The sequence below is a fragment of the Scyliorhinus canicula genome, chromosome 7, assembly GCF_902713615.1.
Source record: "Scyliorhinus canicula chromosome 7, sScyCan1.1, whole genome shotgun sequence".
In the NCBI taxonomy this organism is placed as follows: Eukaryota; Metazoa; Chordata; class Chondrichthyes; order Carcharhiniformes; family Scyliorhinidae; genus Scyliorhinus; species Scyliorhinus canicula.
Window position 1 is genome coordinate 62,658,892 of NC_052152.1, and position 25,047 is coordinate 62,683,938.

A 25,047-nucleotide genomic window follows, 5' to 3' on the forward strand; every position below is an offset into this window, starting at 1 on the left:
AACACCGGAGTGGTGTATGCCGGTGTCAACAGGCCTCCTGGCCCAGAAATTCAGCGGTCTTCAGGGGGTTAGCATGGCGCCGGAATGCTGCATGCTGCTCCGGCAGCGAATGTCAGCCCTGCACAGGTCCGCGCGAATATATTATTGAACCAACAAAAGAACATGACAAAATAGGAATACTGGTGAGGAATGAGCCGGAATCAGTCAACAATTAATAATGAGGGAACCACTAGCTGACAACTAAAATGAGGTTTGAGAGGGAGAAAGGTGAGTCACAAACCGAGGTTTTAAATTTAGGTTAGGCTGATATTGAAGTGCAGTTCCAGAAATTGACCACACTAGGCTGAGCAGAATTGTTAACAGAGAAATCTATGAACAGTTGGAGGAGTTCAAGAGATGTTCAGTACAATATACGGCCTAAAGCTCTACTTGTATGAGACCAAAAAAGGCAAGAGACGTTATAAAAACTAAAAGAAAATCCCGAGCAAATTTAACAAACAGTGAAAATCCCATGGACTGGCAGAGATACAAAGAGCAGCAAAGAGATATGAAGGCCAGTATTATCTGGCTGAAATCTGGTGGCTGGATTTTATAGTCCCACCAGCAGCGCAGCCCCACCCGTGGGTTTCCCGGTGTTATGGGGTGGCTTCAATGGGAATTCCCATTGATAGTGAGCAGAGAATCCTGTCACCAGCGGACGGTGCAACCGCCTCCGCCGACGAGAAACACCTGCTTGGGAGGCCGTAGAATTCCACCCGAAGAAAGAGGAGCTGGAGCTGTTAAAATGGGAAATGAGGAAAACACTTGAGGGATATTGAAGACAAGAAGAGGGTTACTAAGGATAATGTTCATCCAAAAATTCTCTACGTTTTTTAACGCACTCATCCATCACCTGTTGACTGATATTAGCTTCTAGTCTCCTACCATCTCACATTTAAAATTGTTATTGTGTTTAAAGCCCTTCATGCTCTCCTTTTGTTATCCCTGTCCCTGCCCGGCAGCTCTCTGAAATCTCTTCTTTCCTCTGCTGCATTCCCCATTCCCTTTGCGCCACCTCTGGTTGCTATTCATTCTTCCATCTTGGCCTTCAACCCTGGAATTCCTTCTCTCTAATCATTATCTGCTTCCACCATTAAAATTCTCATTAATACTATTCTCTTTAACCTTCAATATTTCTTCTTTTGGCTGAGTGTCTGTTTTTAGGTACTTGGAGTTCGGAGCAGGAATAGGCTATTCGGCCCTTCGAGCCTGCTCGCCATTCAGTAAGATCATGGCTGATCTGGTTATGGTCTCAACTCCACTTTTGTCTGATTTCATTTCAGTGGAAACTTTTTCGATATTAAAAATGTACCAAACAAATGCAAGTCATTGACTTTGGGTGGACATGCCGAAATTAAAATCTTTCTCGAAAACAAACAAAAATTATTCTGGAGATATCCATGGAATGCCACTCGGCAGGTTTTTTGAACTTGGTGAGTCATTTCCTGAAACATTATTGTTTCCAAAAACAATTCCTGCGGTCTGAGAACATGATAATAAGTAACATTTCTTAAATAATTCTCAGACCCTCTTATGGAACTGAATAGATGTATAAAATGATCAAGAGATTATTGAGATGTTCCTCATCATCATCATCATGGGTTAAATTTTGCTGGGAGTGGCGAGTTACCCATAGACTTTCTCTGGGTTTTTTCATAACAAGTTGCTGTCAGCAGGCCTTGTAAATAGTGGCACCCTCTGCAGGCCACCTGAATATGTACTGTATCACAATATATTGAAGTCCAAGGAAGTCCAATTGCAGTGATGCAGAGTGCAACCAGACCTCAACTGGAATATTGGGTGTGATCTTTAGCCCACACTCACCGTCCACGGGATTGATGGCATATGTGGGAAATCTCATGAGAATCGGGAAACGATTCCTGATTTTCCCTGTTCCTCGCTGGCGACGCCACAAGGTTCACATTGTTGGGCATCAGCCTCATTTTAATACATTTATACGGATTTTAAAGTTTTAAGCGCCCCCCCCCCCCCCGGTCATATGATCCCCCCCTCACTAAATATTCATACCTTGTCAATGTGACTTCATGTTCATGAAGTTTACAACAGCTTTGGCCAGATGTGAGGCAGTCAAGGGAATCCTTTCAGGGGCGCAGAGGTAAATATGGGGGGGGGGGGGGGGGGCATAGAGGGATATGCCCAGGCAGTGCCCTGGCACTGACCCCTGACACAGGTTGGCACTGCCAGGTTGTCATGGTGCTAAGTAGGCAGTGCCAACCTGTGCCAGGGCAGGACCTAGTGGGAGCCCCTTGGGAGGGAGGGAATTGGAGTTAAACGCTTTTGAAGATTGTTGCGGAGTTTGCCCCCGACACCGCTATGATGGGGGCTGTTAGGCTGCAGTGTTGATTGGTGCTCCCTTTAAAGATGGCGCCCAGTCTTTTTGGAGCTGTTGCCAGCTCTATGAGGCCCTGCCAGAGTGCCAGCATAAACCATGCCAACTCATTTCTTTCTGTGTAAGAGGCTCAGGATTTGGTGAGAAAACTGGTCAGTGGAACTGGAGAGTTACCTGCCAGCTTTCAGTATGAGTCTGACACTTTGCCAAATTCTGATAAGATTCCACCCATTGTTTTTAGTTATGGGTAACCCACCTAAGAAATGACACTGTCCCTGAATTCTGATTGAACGTAGGTTCTAATTCTTGTAGGAGAGGGAATTAAGAAGTGATCTGTTTGAGGTATTTAAAATAAAGAAGATATTGACCTGATGATAACAGTCTCTTCTAGTAAAGTGATTCCGAATAAGAGAACTGGGGACATAAATTGAGATGTATTCTGCCAATTGTTTGAATGTAAAATTCATGCAAAGCAAATTGATTCAGCAATGAGATGCCCTGCACCCAATTTGCACGTGTTGACCCCAATGATAATATCATGGCCATTTTTTTGTCGGCGGAACTGGCAGTTTAATATTGATGTCTTCACTGGGGCAAGCTGCATCCAAAGCTACCTGGATTATACAGATGAGGTTCAAGTTTCAAAATTCCTTGGGCCCCTTAGTTTGGACAGGGCTGCTCATGTGACATCATATTTGGGTGCAACAAGAGGTCCGCACTGATAGATATGTCATATTTTACATAAGAGTTGATGGTTAGAGTTCTTTCCTGATTTACATCCAGATGTCTATGTAATCTGAACATAAAGTAAAAAAGTGTAAATGATTATGGAAATTTGGGTGCAAATAAGTTACGCTTGTAACTACAATAAACCCAAGTATCTGCAATTCGTTATATACTTCCATTGATGTCCAGGGCCTCACCCATAAACCTGATCAAATGCCCAGCACTGAAAAGCAGTTTCCTCCAACTGCACTTGCTCAGGGATGGGTTGAGGTTCATTGCTTTGTGCAGAGAATTTTAGACACACGGCACCAATAGTTATATTAATCCAGTAAACATGAACAGATTAGCAGTGAATTAAAGCCTCAGGCTTTCCCTGCTCTGCCAGTGCATCTTTACAGTGAGATATCATTTGTTTATGTTGTAGTCTCCAACCTCTTTGATGGAATTTTTCCTTTCCCTATTATACTATCCCACCCTCAAACCTGGAGACCCCATTTTCCTTCCACTGTTGTACAATCCAATGCTAGTACCTTGAGGTTCCATTATCTCTGCTCCAATCATGAATTAATTACCATCGTTGATTGCACTGATTTAGGGGAGATTTTCTCACACAGATTCATATCAATTAGTTTGTCTGGAAATGTGGTTGTAATTTCGCCTCAACTATATGGGAGCAGTGTCAAACATGTTTTAGGCACATTATCTAGATATCTTCCTTGGATAAAATTTCAGGCACAAGTCTGCTGAAATCAAGTTAAGAAAAAGTTTAATCACACAGATGGCTCGATCGAATGGCCTCGGTGTGCCCGACTCGGAATGCGACAAGGCCATTAAATATCACGACAGGCCTGTCTCGAGATTTACGACACTCGGGATGCCTCATGCAATCTCGCTGCAAGAAGTTGTGATCTGAATCTCGCCCTCACTGAGCAGCAACCAGGTTTGTATATTTAAGTGAGCAGTTAGCTTCATGTTAATATGTCTGCGCTTGGAGTCCCCCAAGACCCGGGATCGAAGGCCCGTGCCTCGGAGACCTCGCAAATATGGACCAGGCTTAATGGCACCTGGGAGAATCTCCCAGGTGATCGGAGCTCCCCGAGTGGTCGGGCTCTGAGCAGGGTGGTGCAACTCATGATGCCACCCAGGCAGCATGGCGCAGCCACGCAGGCACCTTGGCACTGCCAGTGAGTGCCCAGGTGGCACTGTCTGAGGGCCAGGGAGGGGAGTTCAGAGATTGGGGTTTCATTTAATAATAGAAATGAGGCCGCACGGTGTCGCAGTGGTTAGCAGTGCTGCGTCACTGCGCCAAGTCCCAGGTTCGATCCTGGCTCTGGGTCACTGACCGTGTGGAGTTTGCACATTCTCCCCGTGTTTGCGTGGGTCTCACCCCCACAACCCAAAGATGTGCAGGGTAGGTGGATTGGCCATGCTAAATTGCCCCTTAATTGGAAAATAAAATGCATTGGGTATTCAAAATTAATAAAATAAATAAAATAATGGAAATGATTGTAAGTCCACCCTCAGTGGGGCTTTCCTCCCCGAGTCCCAAAAAACTCCCAGAGTCCTGTTTAATAGCGTGGTCGTTCTCGGTGCTGCATGCTCAGAGAAACACCCTGCTAAACACACCAAAACGGCACTCTGTTTTTTCCCGTTAAATCGTGCCCATAGTATTGTGAGAATATAATATGCACTGCTCCAGCATACCAATCAATTGAGAGTTAAAAATAATGAGCAAAGTTTCCTTGGACAATAAGAATTAAGGAGAAGGTATGAAATTCAGAATAAAGAGAAAGAAGCTAACAAAATGACACAATTGGCCCAAACAGCCAAATGGCTTTTTTTCTGATCCCAAGTATCTATGTAACTATTTCAAAAGGTCATAACTCAAATTGATGAATGTGTCCAGTGTATTGGACTGAGAAAAATGAATTGCACTGGTGTTTATAATACCAGTAGAGGTGGCACAGTAGGCACCACCTTAGCACACCAGACACTCATATGGAAATGCAAGAGGCACAGCTTTAACTGAATCCGCCTATCAGTAAACTGTCAAGACTAGATGCGACCCTCGTTTCTTTACCCCAGCCTATTTTACTGTCCATGGAAGTCAATAGAGAATAATAACAGCTGGATGCAAAACAGGTGATCTATCCAAACCTGCAGGATTCCCACCTGGCAGAATAGGCCAAAATGACCTTAAAAATATCAATAATTTCTTCTTGATAATCCTAGGGGTGAATTAACTGCTCATGACTGAATTTCTGGGGTAAGTGGTAGGGAACAAAATGCTACCAACACCACTCAAACACATCTTAAAAATATGTTTCAGGAAAACACATGAACTGTGCCTATGGGCAAAAATGCCCTTCTGTCCTGGTGGATAAGAAAACACAGTGCAGGCATCAGGATAGGAGGGGGAAGGGTACTTTAAAATAAAGACTTATAAAATTACTGTTCATCACTTAAAAGGTCATTGAATTTCCTGGAAACATTTCTTTAAATGCTGCATGAAAAGTTGGAATTATTTCAAAGTGACTTACTGAAGGCCCACAGGATTTGTTAGACAAGCCGAATCATTAAGTTTTTCTTCTGATCTTCCAATTCCCTTGTATTGTCCTGATGTGCTTGAATTAATTCTTGTTGCTCTAGAATGTGCAATCTCAGAGTTATCCAGCTCAACTGATTCTGCTTGTGAAAATATGTGTTCCGTGGCAGGACTGGCAGGATACCCCGTCTCCCGTGTTTTCTTGCCATTTTTTCCAGCATCACTGTATGGGACTGGCATGATGTGCTTATGGAGAGGCTCATTTTCTGCATCGCTGTTCCAGTTTGGTATGTGAGCTCCATCCTGATTTTCGGTGTTCAAATCTGGGCTGCTAACACTCCCCTTTCGGGATTGGGGGAGTGGATGATCTGGTCCGGATTTTGGACCTCGACTGAAAAAACTTCCCAATTTCTGTCGAATTCCATCCTGGGGTTCGCCCATATTATTTAATGGGAATACAGCAATGGCTTCATTCGCTGTTGGTCTTTCTTGAGCTGAAGACCTCTCCTGATCCACGGAGCTGTGAAAAGCCTTTAACAATACAGGAAGATAAGAGAACGGGTCAGTGCAGTTCTATGCTCTAAAATCTGGTTTCCATTGATTTAAATAGCAATTTGAAAACCCATTGCAGAAATCAAATTGTGTATTACCTTTGCCACGTCTGTGCGTAGTTTAGTTGCAGACCCAGAGAAAGCATGATCATCACTATGTCCATCTTTTGGGTTCACTGCAGTCTGTTCATCCTTAGGACTGGAGCAAAAATATAATAAAACAAACACAAAAGCCAATATTATAGCAGACGAAAGAAAATTAAGAGATAACTGAATAAAGATTTGAAGGAAATATGTTAAAATTATCTTAAATGCACTCAAGTGCCAACACAGCATAATAATGAGCTGGTGCAATAAATAGGATTCAGTTCCACAATTTAATTTACTCTTACCTTTCTATTTCCTTATGTGTAGATTTTAACCCAGACCAAGGTAAATCTTTAAAAGTTATTTTTCTGTGCAATCCTTGTCAGGCATGAGGTGTAGGAGTGCTCTATCGGCCCCTGCTTCCAAGTTTCCAAAACCCCTGACCAACAGAAACTTTATGCCAAAAACTGCTCCCTTGTTGATTAGTTTTCGACTGTTCTTGCAAAGACTGAAGACAGGCTTGATAAGCTGAATGGCTTCATTCTGTTCTGTAGGTTTTTAATGGTTCTATTGTACAGTTAGTGTCCTACCCTTGAAGCATTGTGAGGTAACAAACTAGGCACCATAATGTAAATACTGGCAGCTAGTTGTTTATAATTTCATCTAAATTTATAGAGTATAGTATTTAGTTCCAGCGTTTTAAAAATCAACCATATTGTTAACTTTACAAGGGTTTAGATTTGATATTATGGTGAGTTAACGAACTGGGGTATGTCAAAAGCAGATTTCACTCCTATTTGCATGCCAGATGTCAGAAATCACATACCAGGGAGTGCCAATGGAGGAGTAAAATATTTTAAAAATCTTTAAAAAAAAAATTAATGATCTAGTACCAATAGTACAAATGAGAACATTATGGGTTAGAATTACTATGTGGGTTTTATCACCCCTCATTATTACTTTGGCAGAAAATTGGAGGAAGCTGTGATGTTAAAAAGGAAAAAATAAATGTACAAAATATATAATTGATGTGGTGCCTTTCACAACCTCAAAGATAATGGTGCAAATGGATACTCACGACCTACCCTTGGGTTTCCCTTAAAGTTACAATGGGAGATTGAGTGAATAATTGAGAGACCTGATGAATAATTCTAACCTTTACTTTGTAATTCCTCCCCGCTTGTTACTTGTAATTACATTTTAAGTAATTATATACATGTTTCTGATATTGGTACAAATTGTTAACACGGGAACTCCTCCCTCTCAGTGTCAAAACTTTACAGGGAGGATGAAACCGTGGGGCAGCATGGTAGCATTGTGGATAGCACAATTGCTTCACAGCTCCAGGGTCCCAGGTTCGATTCCGGCTTGGGTCACTGTCTGTGTGGAGTCTGCACGTTCTCCCCGTGTGTGCGTGGGTTTCCTCACACAGTCCAAAGATGTGCAGGTTAGGTGGATTGGCCATGATAAATTGCTCTTGGTGTCCAAAATTGTCCTTAGTGTTGGGTGGGGTTACTGGATTATGGGGATCGGGTGGAGGTGTTGACCTTGGGTAGGGTGCACTTTCCAAGAGCCGGTGCAAACTCGATGAGCCAAATGGCCTCCTTCTGCACTGTAAATTCTATGAAACAGGGAGTGTTCGTGATGTGTCATGTATGTGTTTCTGATGCTTCTGTGATGATTCAACAAGACATTCACTGTCTCCTCCCATTGAAATCAATGAACACAAGAATGCAGCCTTGCCACATCAAGCTTTCACATGCAATCACAATCCAGCAGAGAAGAGAAACAATCAAATTAATTAACATAATTGGATAGAACTTCTATGCGGTTTTCCATCATGACTTGGTGGATATTCCAGTTTAAATGACTGTCTAGGTTGTTCCTTTGGTATTTACGTCAAACTTCGACAACAGTCATGTTTGGTTACTGGGAGAGCTCCTGTGGAAATTCTAACCTAACAAGTTAGCAAGAAATATTTTTTTAAAATACTCAAAACCTCATCAATGGAAAGGAACGTTCCAGGACAAAACACCCTTGTATAGTCTCATCCTGGAATTTATTTATGTAAAATACAGTTGCAATAGAAAACCCTATGTAATAAAACTCTTTGAAATTCCTTTCATTGTGATCATTTTCCTGAATTCTGTAATCAATTTGAGAAGACAAACGTCACACAGGTCTATTATATGAATACAGCATTAAAGGATTACATTACAGAGCACTGCCTGAAAGGGGGTAGAGGTGGGAACCCTCACTACATTTTCGAAGCAGTTAGACGAGCACTTGAAGTGCCATAGCTTACAAGGCTACGGACCAAATGCTGGAAAATGGGATGTGAATAAATAGGTGCTTGATGGCTGGCACAAACACGATGGGCTGAACGGCCTCTTTCTGTGCTGTAAAATTCTATGACTCTAGCAGTCACAGCATAGAGGTTAAGCTTTGTGGTCAATGGGCATTTAATGACAGACTGACAACTATTAGTTAATTAAGTGTCTGATATGTGAATATCCATTATGTGCACATTGAACTCTCTCACTTACCTGACCACTCCTTCACATTGACCTCTCTTCCTTACCTGACCACTCCTTCACATTGATCTCTCTCACTTACCTTGTTCCCCTCCTCCACATTGATCTCTCTCACTTACCTTGTTCCCCTCCTCCACACAGACTGGTGTTTCTCACTCATTTCCCTGTAACTCCTCAGTACCTCCCTGTAACCACCCCGCTCCCCCATCCCACAGAGACCCCTCAGTGTTCCAGGTATCGGTGGCTGTCGTCCCTTTTGCTGATCCCTTTCTATTGATCTCCAAGTGCACCTGCAACATGAGCTTACAGACTTCGCAATTTCCCTTGGTGTCAAGGAAGCACAGATCCTCTAACTTGCTGCCCGTCCCAAACTCAACCGTTTGAGCAAAACAAAGGTTCAGATTATTTTCTATGTCCAATAAAATGTGTGAAAGCAGCTGCCAGGCGGCTCTCGGATTTACCTTTCTCTCTCGGAAGTATTGTTCGTTGCGCTATCCTCCTCAACGGATTTATTCGAAGAAAAGAGTTTCGAGAAGTTTTTTGCGACGCCCTCCTGCCAGATTGTTGATATTTTAAACGCATTCATTTCCCTCTGGGGAGCGGCACACATCAGCCAGCTTCTAGCTCACCTTACGCTTTCCTGCTCGGCCTCAGTGTTAGACTGGTCAGACTTGTAAGGCTGGGCTGGAAGTAGACGATATTATTAATAGTCAAAAGACGTGTAGGAGGAGTTTCTGCGCCTCAATTATGTCTTCAAACACGTGGTCGCACATATAAGAAAAAAACGATGCAGCAATTGTGATACGAGGCCGTATATACATATCTATATATAGCATCTTAATTTTGCTATTGGTAATTGACGTTTCAATTTACTGAATCCGTATTGCTTTCATAAAGCTTCATTGTTCTTCAACATACGTTTAAAGATAATTTACTTTTTACCCCTGAGGATGTCACAGGCCACCATCTCCCTGATATTGAAAGGGGACAAAGGCCCGGAGGTCCTATAGGCCGATCTCACTGCTCAATGTAGATGCTAAATTTCTGGCCAAGCTCCTGGCGGCTAGGATTGAGGACTGTGTGCCAGACCTCATTATGGAAGATCAAACCGGGTTCATCAAGGGCAGGCAGCTGGTGGCCAACCTAAGAAGGCTGCTGAATGTGATTATGATGCCCCCGGAGAGTAAGGAGGTAGAGGTAGTTGTGGCAATGGATGCTGAGAAGGCTTTCGACCGGGTTGAGTGGGACTATCAATGGGAGGTGCTGGGACGTTTTGGGTTCGGGGAGGGCTTTATCGACTGGGTCAGACTGTTGTACCAGGCTCCGGAGGCGAGTGTGAGGACAAACAGGACATCTGACTATTTCAGACTGCACCGTGGGACAAGGCAGGTGTGTCCCCTCTCTTCACTGCTGTTTGTGTTAGCAATAGAGCGGCTGGCAATTGTCCTAAGAGCTTCTAGGGGCTGGGACGGGGGGGTGGAACACAGAGTTTCATTGTACGCCAACGACCTGATCATGAATCCAGTGGCTGGGATGGATGAAATTATGGGAATCCTGAAGGAATTCGGCCGATTCTTGGGGTACAAACTGAACATGGCAAAGAGTGAGTTGTTTGTGGTCCAGGCGAGGGGCTAGGAGGGTAGATTGAGGGGGCTGCCATTCAGATTAGTGGGGGACAGTTTTAGATACTTAAGGATACAGGTGGCACGGGACTGGGGCTGTTGCACAAGTTGAACTTGTCTCGGTTGGTGGAGCAAATGAGGGCTGAGTTCTGGAGGTGGGATGTGGTCCCATTGACACTAGCGGGGAGAGTGCAGACCGTTAAAATGACAATACTCCCGAGATTCCTGTTCGTTTTCCAGTGTCTCCCTATTTTCATTCTGCAGTGTTTTTTCAAGAAGGTTAATAAAACGATTATGGGATTTGTGTGGGCGGGAAAGTCCTCGCGGGTGACGAGGGTGATGCTTGAGAGGAACTGAGGGGAAGTGGGCTGGCGCTGCCATACTTCAGTAATTACTACGGCGCGGCCAACATAGCTATGATAAGGAGGTGGATGGTAGGTGTGGGATAGGTTTGGGGGCGGATGGAGGGCGCTTCGTGCAGGGGGACCAGTTTGGCAGCCTGGTTATGGCAACTCTGCCACTCCCGCCGGCACGGTACTCCACGAGCCCATAGTGGTGGCGACTTTGCGAATCTGGGGCCAATGGAGAAGTCACGTGGGGGGAATGGGAGCATCGGTTTGGTCCCCAATTTGCGACAATCACCGGTTTGCCCCAGGGAATATGGACAGTGGGTTCCGAGCATGGTGGAGGGCTGGGATTGAGAGGATGGGGATTTGTTCTTGGAAGGGAGCTTCCCGAGCATGAGGGCATTAGAGGAGCAATTTGGGCTGGCGAGAGGGAATGAGTTCAGGTACTTGCATGTGCAGGACTTTCTACGCAGACAGATTCCATCCTTCCCACGCCTGCCACCTGGGGGGGATCCAGGACAGGGTAGTGTCCAGTGGATGGGTGGGGGAGGGGAGGGTCTCGGACATATATAAAGACCTTATGGGAGCGGAGGAGTCACAGACCGAGGAGCTGAAGCTTAAGTGGGAAGAGGAGCTTGGAGGTGAGATAGAAGAGGGCTTATGGGTGGAGGCGTTGAGCAGGGTAAACGCGACCGCAACATGCGCTAGGCTCAGCCTGATTCAATTTCAGGTCATCCACCAGGCCCACATGACAGTGGCCCGGATGAGTAAATTTTTCGGATTGGAGGACATGTGCGCCAGATGTTCTGGAGGGCCGGCGAACCATGTCCACATGTTTTGGGCATGTCCAGAACTCAGGGGGTACTGGCAGGGGTTTGCAGATGTTGTGTCCCGGGTACTGAAAACAGGGGTGGTGATGAGTCCAGAGGTGGTTATTTTTGGGGTTTCGGAGGACCTGGACTACAGGGGGAGAGAGAGGCTGACGTTTTGGCCTTTGCTTCCCTGGTAACCCGGCGACAAATTCTGCTGGCATGGAGGGACTCAAAACCTCCGAAGTCAGAGGCCTGGCTGACAGATTTCTCGGTCTGGAGAAGATTAAGTTTGCTTTGAGAGGGTCACTGTATGGGTTCGCCTGGAAGTGGCAACCATTTATCGACTTCTTCGTGGAAAATTAATCGTCAGCGGGGAGGGGGTGAGGGTAGGTTGGGGGGTAGTTAGGCTGGTCCTTGTACGGGAGCTGAGTTTCTTACACTATAATGATTGTTTTTTTGCACACTGTTTTATCTTATTGCTGTGTATTGTGTGAAAACGTCTTAATAAAATTGTTTATCAAAAAAAATATAATTTACTTTTCGCCACATTATTGTTATTATAATACAATAGCATAATCTAAAGCATCTTCACTGTTTTTTAAATAAATTTAGAGGACCCAATTCATTTTTTCCAATTAAGGGAGAATTTAGCATGGCCAATCCATCTACCCTGCACATCTTTTGGGTTTTGGGGGCGAAACCCACGCAAGCAAGCACGGGAGAATGTGCAAACTCCACACGGACAGTGACCCAGAGCCAGGATCGAACCTGGGACCTCGGCGCCGTGAGACAGCAGTGTTAGCCACTGCGCCACCGTGCTGCCCCACATCTTCACTGTTAATTGAACATTTAACCCTTCTGGAATTAGGCGTTAATACTAAATTATAAAGAAAGAACTTAAATTTACATAGCGCCTTTCAAGACCCAAGGGCATCCCAAAGATAATTTACAAACAAGGAACTACTTCAGAATTAAGGTGAATTCACTTTTGTAATACATGAAAATACGACAGTCAATAAGAGCATTTAATAAATAATGAGAGTATTGATATCAATAGCTAGGTAATCTGCTTTTGGTGCCAAAGGTTAAGAATTTATCTGGTTATACTATGTGGTAGTTTAATTACTGAAAAATCAATTGCTCAGATCTAGTTAATTTTCCTCTGCACTCTCCTGTGTCTCCATTTCCAAAAGTGAAAAAATAAACTGAAAATAGACGTTTAATAGAATGCTAAATCTTCAATTGGATTTGATTTATTGTCACGTGTACCGAGGTATGGTGAAAATTATTGTTCTGCGTACAGTCCAGACAGATCGTTCCATGCATGAAAAACATAGGACACATGATAAATAAACAATGTAAATACATAAGCACAGACATCGGGTGAAGCATATGGATTGTAGTACTACTCAGTGGAGAAGATATGTGGAGAGATCGTTCAGTCTGTAAGCGAGTCATTCAGGAGTCTGGTAACAGTGGGGAATAAACTGTTTTTGAACCTGTGTGTTCTCAGACTTTTGCATCTCCGGCCCAATGGAAGGGGTTGGAAGAGAGAATAACCCAGGTGGGAGGGGTCTTTGATTATGCTGCCCACTTTCCCAAGGCAGTGGGAGTGTAGACAGAGTCAATGGATGGGAGGTAGTTTCGCGTGATGGACTGGGCTGTGTTCAATTGGGTGTGATTTATGGTTTGTAGGTTTTCCACTGCAATAAGTTAGCTTATTATCTTTTTCTGCTAAGCATAAGTACAAATAAAAATGTATGGGTAAAATTCAGTTCTATTCTACTAAATTATGTGTACAGGTATTCATTTGGTTACATTTATTATGACTGAGCCACAATGGCAAATCAAATGGTGATATAGAACATTACAGCGTAGCACAAGCCCTTCGGCCCCCGATGTTGCGCCGGCCTGTGAAACCACTCTAAAGCCCATCTACACTATTCCCTTATCGTCCATGTCTATCCAATGACCATTTGAATGCCCTTAGTGTTGGCAAGTCCACTACTGTTGCAGGCAGGGCATTCCACGCCCTTACTACTCTCGGAGTAAAGAACCTACCTCTGACATCTGTCCTATATCTATCTCCCCTCAATTTAAAGCTATGTCCCCTCGAGCCAGACATCACCATCCGAGGAAAAAGGCTCTCACTGTCCACCCTATCTAATCCTCTGATCATCTTGTATGCCTCAATTAAGTCACCTCTTAACCTTATTCTCTCTAACAAAAACAGCCTCAAGTCCCTCAGCCTTCCCTCATAAGATCTTCCCTCCATACCAGGCAACATTCTGGTAAATCTCCTCTGCACCCTTTCCAATGCTTCCACATCCTTCCTATAATGCGGCGACCAGAACTGCACGCAATACTCCAAATGCGGCCGCACCAGAGTTTTGTACAGCTGCAACATGACCTCATGGCTCCGAAAATCAATCCCTCTACCAATAAAAGCTAACACACCGTACGCCTTCTTAACAACGTCAGTTTTTAATGGGCAAGTATTTACTAAAAACCTTTTTGTTCAGTGCTGTTACCTCAATATTTGTGATGCCAGGTTATTCACCTTGGTAGTAAAAGAAAAGCAAAATATTCTTTAAAATGTAAGGAACATCTCAGATGTGCAGAGACATTGGTGTTCTCATACAAGGAACTCTGAAAGTTTGCATGCAGGTACAACAGATTTTTTGTCCCCCGATTGTGGAATCAAGAATATGGCGGCAAGTCCTTAGGATAAGAGATTGATTATTTTGGACCGAAAAGAGGAGAATTTTCTTCATTCAGAGTTATGATCCTTTGGAATTGTTTACCTCAGAAGATTGTGGATGCTCCATTGGTGAGTATATTGAAGTCAGACAGATCTTTGATGTCTCATGGAGTCAAGGGATGCTGGCTGGGAAAGTCAGGTTGAGGTAGATTGAATTGAATGGTGGTGCAGACTGAGGGGTTACATGGTACACTCCTACTCCTCTCTTACAATTTTATATTTCAATGGCTGTGGTGTGAATCCTGAAGAAGGAAATAGGCATTGATATCTTCTGAAAGGAAGTGAGCTCAATTTGTTTCGCTTCGGAGTGAGGATTAAAGGCAATGAAAATAATAATGCATTCAACAGTATCATATGCGAGTGTGAGGCTTTTGACAGTAAAATAGTAAGCTGCAGCCAGTTAACTACTCCAAACACGATTCATTAATGTGTATGGCAAAACTTGTAGGGGAAATGGAAATACAACAGGGGTGGACATACATACAAAGAGCCAGGTGTCTAAATAATCAGTGGAAAGGAAAACAAATTAACTTATTTGGTGGCATTTTCACTTTCTAGCACAGCACAGATAGGGATTTAGCAAGCTGAGCTATTATGCCCTATGTAACAGTGTGAAAAGATTGAAGTGCGTGCACTCGTAGGTAAATTGTTGTCATGTGATAAAGTAGAACACTTCATGGATTGAAGACTTTCAATTACTTTTTGATATCTGAAGATTCCAAAAGAAACTACATACAGTACTACCATTTGATTTGCTTTACTTTATTTAGTTCATAAGATAGGTTAAAATAAAACAAGGCCCTTTAACTAATTTGATTTCATTCTTTCATAACACCTATCTAAACGTGATCAGTAATAATCTAAGCAAATACAATTAAAACTCTCTTAAAACTTATTAACTTCTCAACTTAAGTGAACTTTAAAAATGAAACATGTGAAAAATGCATTTTGTTTGGGTGACAACAAAATGACAAAGGAAAATACTGCCATGTTTACAAGTAAAGTTAGCCTGTCATCACGTACACAACAAATGGCCCAGATCTTGTGGTCAGTATTGAAGCAGCACCCGCCATTGATCTCAAAGAAAGATGCCCACAAAGATCTAGTGATCTCTTTGGAGTGGATTTCTCCTTTCATCTGGCATCAAGTCAAGGGGATCTCCAGGTTTCCAGCAACAGTGATGCCATCAAACAGGTTAGGCAGTCGCAGTCAATCACATTGTGGAATTCTCACAATTCTTCAATTTTTATAAATTTCACAGAGATCGAAATAAAGATTGAAATATCAGAATTAACAATGAAAAACTATGGAATTTTGTACTCATGAAAAAGTTTGATACTATACAAATATAAAATTAGTTTTCCATGGCAAGAAGTTCTTCAATGGTAGTCATGACTTAGTACAATGTTAAAGTGCAATTTGCACCTCATTAACAAGGCAAGATATTGTCAGGGTTTTTAGCAATGATATTACAGCATAAAAAGGCAAGTTCTCGTCAGTCCAGTAATTTCCAAAAGACTTCCGTATGCGGGGACTTCACTCCTGTGGATGAGTAGGGAATCACAGAGCAACTTTTGATTTCCAAGTTTAACCACACATGTGCGGATGCCAGAAAATGCTGTTAGTTTCACAGCATGGTAATGACAATGAACACTGATAGTTTTGTCATCATTCAATAACAAAATCTGGGCCATACAATTGGCCAATAAGGGTCATGTTTTGAAAATGCACCAAGTCGAGATAGATACTTTAATTTTTATTCCAAGTACTCTGATTTGGCGTACTGCCTGCAGAAAGAGCTATAAACTGGTTCCCCTTTCCCGCTGTCCTACTCTGATGGAAAATGTCCTTCTGCAGCTTTGTTGTGAACAAGGGTGTTCCAATTTTAGAACAATCTGACAGCCGTCTATAGCGTGGGTGCCAAGGATCCTAACAGTTGTGGAATGACACTTGGACTGGTCTGAATTTGTTGTTCATGCTGTTTAGAAAGATGCAGCTTGGAAATGCATGAAGCCACTTCATCTCAGTTACATGTTTGGAGCTAGCCAGCAGTGAGCCCCGATTTAAGGCTCTTTGTGCAAGTAGTACAGTTGATGTTTCTAGAAAACTGAATTCTCATTGAGTACTCCTTACAGATCATTACAACTTTAAATAAGTTCTTAATACAGTTCTATGTAAAACTACACTGTATCCTAGTATTACAAAAATACTACATTATTACTTTGACTATTTACATTATGTTGCTTTCTTAAGCATACAAGTTAAAAGATTGGGTCTCCAACATGATAAGATATATTTGGTACAATGTTCAACTTTCAAGCTGTGTCAAATCACATTCTTCTGCATCTCTTTTCAGAGGTCTTCATACCTTCATTGCTTTGATTTGATCTGGTGAATCAATAACACAAAATCAATAATCTTGATGCCAGCAGGAAAGGGGATACTTTTTCTGATAGAATTACGTTACCAATGTATTCACTAAAATGTGACTGTTGCATCTTAAAGTGGAGTCAATAATTGTAAAATTATTGGTTACTCTGTTATGAACAGATAATTATGGAAATAACTACCTTGCAAGTTATCAGAAAAAAATTCGCAACCCAAATATTAAGTTTGAGACTGGAACAATGATACAGGAGGGAAACTCCTAAAGTAAGCAGATGCCAGGCCATGACTGGAGAAACTGAGTAGACAAACGGTGCCTGGAACATGATTATATTGTTGGTGGCACAAACTGTTTGGTGCCGCTTCACAATGATCTTGCACAAGACAATAAGAGATAGGAGCAGAATTAGACCATTCGGTCCATCAAGTCTGCTCTGCCATTCAATCATGGCTTAGCAGGAAGCCAGCCAGCAGTCAGCCCCGATTTAAGGTCCTTTGCGCAAGTAGTACAGTTGATGTTTCTCATTCCCATTCGCCTGTCTTCTCTCCATAACCCCTGATCCCCTTACTAATCAAGATTGTCTTAATGACACTCAGTAATTTGGCCTCCACAGCCTTCTGCGGCAAAGAGTTCCACAGATTCACCACCCTCTGGCTGAAAAAATTCCACCTCATCTCGGTTTTAAAAGATCGTCCCTTCAGTCTGAATCTGTGCCCTCGGGCTATAGCTTCTCTTACTAGTGGAAAGATCCTCTCCACGTCCACTCTATCTTGGCCTCTCAATATCCTGTAAGTTTCAATAAGATCCTCCCTCATTCTTCTAAACTCCAACGAGTACAGACCCAGAGTCCTCAACGGCTCCTCATATGAAAAATTCTTCATCCCAGGGATCAGTCTGGTCAACCTACCTGGGCCCAAAACTACTCACAATACTCCAAATGAGGTCTGACCAGAGCCTTTAGACAGCTTCAGAAGTAATAATAATAATCTTTATAGTGTCACAAGAAGGCATACATTAACACTGCAATGAGGTTCCTGTGAAAATCCCATAGTCACCACACTACGGCACCTGTTCGGGTACACTTACATCTCTGCTCTTGTATTCTAGCCCTCTTGACATGAATGCTAATTTTGCATTTGCCTTCCTAACTGCCGACTGAACCTGCTTGTTAACCTTAAGAGAATCTTGAATGAGGACTCCTAAGTTTCTTTGTGCTTCTAATTTCCTATGCCTTTTCCCATTTAGAAAATAGTCTATGCCTCCATTCTTCCTACCAAAGTGCATAATCTCACATTTTTCCACATTGTTTTCCATCTACCACTTCTTTACCCACTCTCCTTGCCTGCCCAAGTCCTTGTGCAGCCTCCCTGTTTTCTCAATACTACCTGTCCCTCTGCATATCTTTGTATGATACTTAAGCAGGAATTCAAAAAGATGGAACCAAAACATACAGGCGGCACACACTGGATTGGAACATTGTGCGAACCACTTTACTACCATTCGGACCATCCAGTCTGCACAGATGTGTGAAAAAAAACCTGACCTAACTACCTAATCCCATTTGCCAGCACTTGGCCCATAACCTTGTATGTTATGTCGTGCCAAGTGCTCATCTAGGTACTTTTTAAAGGATGTGAGGCAACCTGCCTCTACCACCCTCCCAGGCAGTGCATTCCAGACTGTCACCACCCTCTGGTAAAAAAGATTTTCCTCACATCCCCCCTAAACCTCCTGCCCCTCACCTTGAACTTGTGTTCCCTCATGATTCATCCTTTAACTAAGGGGAACAGCTGCTCCCTTTCCACCCTGTCGATGTCCCTCATTATCTTCTCCATCACGATCAGGTCACCCCTCAGTCTTCTCTGCTCCAATGAAAACAACCCAAGCCTATCCAACCTCTCTTCATAACTTAAATAATCCATCCCATGCAACAGTCTGGTGAATCTCCCCTACACCCCCTCCAGTGCAATCACATCCCTCCTATTATGCGGTGATCAGAACTGCACACAGTTCTACAAAACTCCAACAATGACCTCCCTGCTTCTGTAATCTATGCCTCGATTAATAGAGGCAAGTGTCCCATGCACCTTTTTCACCACCCTATTAACCTGCCCTTCCACCCTCAGAGATATATGGACAAACAAGTCAAGGTCCCTTTGTTGCTCAGAACATGTCATGTTCCTACTGTCATGTCGTTCATGGAATACGTCCTTGTTAAATTACTCCTTTCACAGTTTATTACTTCACACTTTTCAAAATTTCATCTACTTGACCATCACGTCTTTATCTTCCTGTAACCCAAGACAATCAACCTCATTGTTAACCACCTGACCAATCTTTGTGTTATCCGCAAACTTACTGATCCTACCCTTCACATAATCATCAATGGCATTTATATAAATGACAAATAATAGAGGATACAGCACAGATCCATGTGGTACGCCACGGGTCACTGGCTTGCAATCACTAAAGCAGCCTTCTGTCATCGCTCTCTATCGCCTACAACTAAGCCAATTTTGAACTTATCTGATCAAATTACCCAGTATCACATGTACATTTGCTTTCTTTACAAGTCTCCCATGTGGGACCTTGTCAAAGGCTTTACTGAAATCCATAGAAACTACTTCAACTGCACTACCCTCATCTACCTGGTCACCTCTTCAAAAAATTTAATCAAATTCGTTAGACATGACTGTCCTTCTGACAAAGCTATGCTGACTATCCCCGAAATCTTGCCTCTCCAAGAGGAGATAGATTCTCTCTTTCAGAATTTTCTCCAATAATTTTCCTAACACTGATGTGATACTCACTGATCTGTAGTTCCTTGACTTATTCCTACAAATCTTCTGAAATAGTGGAACCACATTAGCTATTCTCCAGTCGTCTGGAACCTCCCCATGGCCAGAAAGAAATTAAAAATTTGGGTCAGAGCCCCTGCAATCTCCTCCCTCACCTCCCACAACAGCCTGGGACACAATTCATCCGGACCTGGAGGTTTGTCCACTTTCAAGCCTGCCTTCATTCCAATACCTTGTCACTCTCCATGTCAATTTGCTCAATAACCTCACAGTCTCTCTCCTAGAGTTGCATACCTACCCCCTCATTCTCTTGGGTGAAGATGGATGGAAAGTATTTGTTCAACACCCGACAAACACTCCTGCTCGCTGCCGTCGTGACACGGGCGCCAGATGCCTGTTTGGGGCATGTCCTCTGACTCCACCTCTGGCTTGTTACTCCTTCCTATCACACTAGAGGGAACATGTAGGGCCGGTATCCTTCCCATTTCCTTTTTGGACGCCCCCCCACTGCTCTTCTATAGATTAATCCCTTGGTCCCTAATTTGTCCTACTCTTTCCCTGGTTATCCTCTTCCCATTGATATACTTGGAGAATATCTTGAGATTTTCCCTACTTTTCCAGCCAGAGCTTTCTCATATCCCCTCTTTGCTCTCCTAACTGCTTTTTTAAGCTCCACCCTGAACTTTCTGTACTCCACTTATGCGTCCGCTGATTTGCTCCCATTGCACTTGCTAAAAGCCTCTCTTTTCCTTCTCATCGTATCCTGAATATCCCAGGTCATCCATGGTTCTCTGGGCTTGTTCCTCCTTCCTACTGCACTAGAGGGGATATGTTTGGCCCAAATCTTCCCCATTCCCTTTCTGAAATCCCTCCACTACTCTTCTGTAGATTTCCCCACATGGAGCTTTTCCCAGTCTACCGTGGCCAGATCATGCCTTTACTAAAATCCACTCTCCCCAATCAAAACCTTTTTTTGCAACTTGTCTATTTCTTTGTCCATAGAAAGCTTAAATTGTACCATGTTGTAGTTTCTACCACTAAAATGCTCTCCCACCACCACCTCAACCACCTGTCCAGCTTCATTCCCCAGAATTAGGCTCAGCACTACATCGTTCCTTGTTGAACCCTCGACATATTGACCTAAAACATTCTCCTGTATACAGGAGTTTAAGAAATCTACTCCATCTAACACTATGATAATTCAAATTAATATTGGGGAAAGTTGAAAGCAACTAATATAATTACTCTATTATTATTTTTACACACCTTTGTGAATTGTGCAAATATTTGCTCCTCAATTTCTCCCTGACCATATGGGGCTCTATAATAAATACCTAGCAATGTGGCTGTCCCTTTTTTACTCCATGCTTCTACCCACAAAGCTTCATTTGAAGCCTCTCCAAGATATTGGCCGCGATTTAACTAATAAAAGTCAGTTCTGGGCAGGATTAGCGGGGTGGTTTCTGGTGCTATATAATGGCAATTTGGTTTTTGTTTGAGCCCCGTCGGAAAGCACGCCGCCGAGGCCGCACTCTGTCGTATTCCCTGTACTGAGGAGCTCCAGCGAGCAGAGATCCTCAGTGCAGGAAGAGACTGGGGCGTCATTTTTAAATGGTACCCCGATCTCCCAAGGTGATCCAGACCGCCTCACCCAATGCCCCAACGCAGGGCCTCCCCCGCACTCCACTTTATATAGTCAGGGCATCCTCAAGCCCAATCCCCAGTGCAGGCAAAATGCCAGCTTGTGACCCTGACATTGTTCCTATCAGCCTGGCAGTGCCACCTGAGCGCACGGCAGTGCCAGGCTAGCACCCAGATAGCACTCCTAGGATGCCAAAGTGGTACTGCCAGGGTGCCAGGCTGACAGTGCCAAGGTGCCTGCATGCCACAAGCAGTACCCGAGTCCCACCAACCCAAAATGCCTGATTACCGGTTTGTGGGGACAAGTGCTAATTGGCAGCCGGCTATGGTCTCCTTGCCGAGGCAGATAGATACTGGTGGCCTTTTGGTCTGGCATCAGCATAGGTTTAAAAATATATATTTTAATTCTCCTTTTTCACGATTTCTCCCAAATTTACACCCACCAACAATAAACAATAATCAGTAATGAATGCAATGTCAATCCCCATATCAATAACAACAATCCCATCCTCCCACCAAACATTAGGTTGCATTTTAACATAAACAAATAACAAAAAAGAATCAGGAATCACCCATAGTTACCATTAACCCATACCCCCCCCCCCCAACTCCTCTTCCCCTTAATGTTCGATGTAATCCAATTCTTGAAAGTGTATGATGAATAACACCCATGAATTGTAGAACCCCTCCATCCTACCCCTCAGTTCAAATTTGACCTCCTCAAAAGTCAAGAATTCCAGCAGGTCCCCCCGCCATGTCAGGACACAGGGTGGAGAGGTTGATCTCCATCCCAACAGAATCCGCCTTCGGGCTATCAACGAGGAGAAGGCTGCATCATCTGCCTCTGCACCCGTTTCCAACCCTGGCTGGTCAGACACCCCGAATATGGCCTCCCGAGGGCCCGGGAACAGTTTCACGTGCACGACATTAGAGATTACCCTAAAAACCTGCTTCCAGTAATCCTCCAGCTTTGGACAGGACCAAAGCATATGAACGTGGTTTGCGGGATCCCCACCGCAACGTTCACACATTTCCACCTCCTCAAAGAGCCGGATCATCCTCGCCTTTGTGAGGTGTGCTCTATATACCAGCTTCAGCTGTATCAGTCCCAACCTCACGCACGAGGTGGAGGCGTTCACCCTCCGGAGCACCTCACAGCAGAACCCCTCCTCCATACCCTCTCCCAACTCTTCCTCCCACTTTGCCTTGTTCCCTTCCAGCGGTGCCTTCTCCTCTTCCATAAACCGCCGACACTATCCCCTTCTCCAGTCCCCTTGTCGTCAGCACCTCCTCCAGCAATGTGGAAGTCGGCTCTACCGGAAAGCTCTGTATCTCCTTTCTGGCAAAGTCTCGAACCTGCACGTATCTAAATATTTCCCCGTTCCAGCCCATACTTCGCTCCCAGCTCCTTCAATCCTGCAAACCGAACCCCAAGAAATAAATCTTTTAGTGTCCTAATTCCTTTCTCTTCTCATCTCCGAAAATTTCCATCCCACTTCCCTGGCTAAAATCTATGGTTCTCCCAAATCAGCATTTCCCTTGACCCTGCCCCCAACCCAAAGTGCTGGCGAAACTGTCTCCAAATTCTCAACAAAGCTATTACTACCGGACTCCCTGAATATCTCCCTGGGGCCGTCGGGAGCAGCGCTGTTGCTACCGCCTTCAATCCCGAGCCCCTACACAAACTCTCCTCCATTCATACCCACTGGGAGTCAACCCCTCTGACCTAGCTCTGTATTTCTCCACATTCACCACCCAGTAATAATACATCAGGTTCGGAAGACCCAAACCCTCTGCCTGCTTTCCTCTCTGTAGTAGCACCTTTCAAATACTGGCCACCTTCCCTCCCCATATGAATGACGTAATCATCCCTTCAATCTCTCTAAAAAATGCCTTTGACAGAAAAATCGGCAGGCATTGGAAAATAAACAGAAATTGCGGCAACACTTTGATTTTAACTGCTTGTACCCGACCATCCAGTGACAGAGGGAGACCATCCCATTATGCCGTATCAGCTTTCGCCCTCCCCATCAAACTAGAAATGTTGTACCTATGGAGCCCCCCCTAATCCCGAGCAACCTGCACCCCCAGGTTTAAAAAGTGAGTCCCTGCCCTACGGAATGGCAGCCCCGCCGACCCCTGCCCCCACCGAGACACCATAAAATACTCACTCTTGTCCAGATTTAATTTGTACCCCGAGTAAGACCCAAACACCGAAGCAGCTCCAGTATTCCCCCTATTGACACACTCGGTTCTTATTGACAAGTATAACAAGTCATCGGCATATAAGGATACCCTGGGCGAGATTCTCCGCAAATGTGGAGAATCATAAAGGCTGCCGTGGGACAGGCCGTGACCCACGGCAGCCTTCACGCCCACTTCCGGGGCCGATTCTCCCCCCCGGGTGGGGCTAGGAGCGCGGCCCCGTACTTCACGCCCCTCCCGCTATTCTTGACGACGGTTGTCAAGGCCGCACGTCAAGCGTCACGCCGGCTGACGCGGCCGATGACGTCAGCCGCGCGTGCGCAGGTTGGACAACGCCAACCCGCACATGCGCAGTTGCCGTCTTTTCCCTCAGCCGCCCCGCAAGACATGGCGGCTTGATCTTGCGGGGCGGCGGAGGGAAAAGAGTGCGTCCGTTACGGACGCATGGCCCCCTTGTCACGGCCGTGGTACTGCCGTGCCAATCGGGCCCCCAGATGCCCCAAACAGGCATCTGGCGCCCGTGTCACGACGGCAGCGAGCAGGTGTGTTTGCTGCTGTGTTGAAACGGGCGTGAAGGCCCGGCAGCTCGGCCCATCGGCCTCGGAGAATCGCCGCTCGCCATAAAAAACGGCGAGCTGCGATTCGTGGCGTGGGTCGGGCGTGGGGGTGGGAGAATAGTGGGAGGGCGTGAAAAATGTCGGGAGGCCCTCCCGCTATTCTCCCACCCGGCGTGGGGGGCGGAGAATCGCGCCCCCTATGTTCTATCCCCCCTGCACTATCCCTTTCCATACCCCCAAACTTCTCAACGCGATGGCCAATGGCACAATCGCGAGTACAAACAGCAGGGGACATAGGACATCCCTGCCTAATCCCATGGTGGAGAGAAAAGTATTCCGAGCTGATGTTATTTGTGCAGACACTTGCCCTCGGCTCCTTATATAGTAGCTTTAACCAGTTCACAAATCTTGGTCCAATCCCAAACCGCTCCAGAACTGCCATCAAGTACCCCCATTCTACCCAGTCAACCGCTTTCTCGGCGTCCAATGCCACAACTACCTCTGTTTCCTTCTCCTCTGCCAGTGCCATAACCACGTTCAATACCCTCCTAATGTTCGAAAAGAGCTGCCTCCCTCTCACAAATCCTGTCTGATCTTCACCTATCACCTTCGGAGGCACTCCTCCAGCCTAACTGCCAGTACCTTCGCCAATATCTTTGCATCCACGTTTGAAAGCGATATGGGCCAATACGACCCATACTCCGTCCGATCCTTATCTCTTCAAAGCAACAGGGAAATCAATGCCTGCCCCAAAGTTTGTGGTATCACCCCCTTCCCTATCGTCTCCTCAAATATCCCCACCATCAGTGTACCAGCTTATCTTTGAATTTTTTATAATATTCCACCGGAAACCCATCCGGCCGTGCCACTTTCCCCGACTGCATCCTCCCAATCGCATCTTTTATCTTCAGCTTCACTATCGCCGCTTCTAATGTAGCCTTCTCCCCCTTCCCTAACCTTGAGTACTCCAACCCATCTAGAAATTCCTGCATTTCCCGGCCTCCCCCAAGTGACTCTGACCTGTACAACCTATAACAGAATTCCTTAAAGACCGTGTAAATCTGATCTGGAGCTACTACCAACTTC

General features: G+C 44.6%; 2 protein-coding genes across 3 annotated transcripts in view; both read right to left on the reverse strand.

Annotated features, from left to right (window-relative positions):
- LOC119969033 overlaps positions 1–15,002 on the reverse strand; it is a 139,018-nt gene extending 124,016 nt beyond the window's left edge. Inside the window, exons 1-4 of the mRNA XM_038802174.1 lie at positions 14,418–15,002; positions 9,294–9,516; positions 6,311–6,410; positions 5,656–6,191 (exon numbers count right to left, since the gene is read on the reverse strand). Coding sequence (XP_038658102.1) covers positions 5,656–6,191; positions 6,311–6,410; positions 9,294–9,442 — 785 coding nt within the window. The 5' untranslated portion in view covers positions 9,443–9,516; positions 14,418–15,002. The remainder of the gene's footprint in view (positions 1–5,655; positions 6,192–6,310; positions 6,411–9,293; positions 9,517–14,417) is intronic.
- A 118-nt stretch (positions 15,003–15,120) lies between these two features.
- The window catches only part of arl6 (ADP-ribosylation factor-like 6), a 66,082-nt gene continuing 56,155 nt past the window's right edge, over positions 15,121–25,047 (reverse strand). For both annotated transcript variants that reach the window (XM_038802177.1, XM_038802178.1), the window contains one exon: positions 15,121–16,762. In XM_038802177.1, coding sequence (XP_038658105.1) covers positions 16,737–16,762 — 26 coding nt within the window. In that variant the 3' untranslated portion in view covers positions 15,121–16,736. The remainder of the gene's footprint in view (positions 16,763–25,047) is intronic.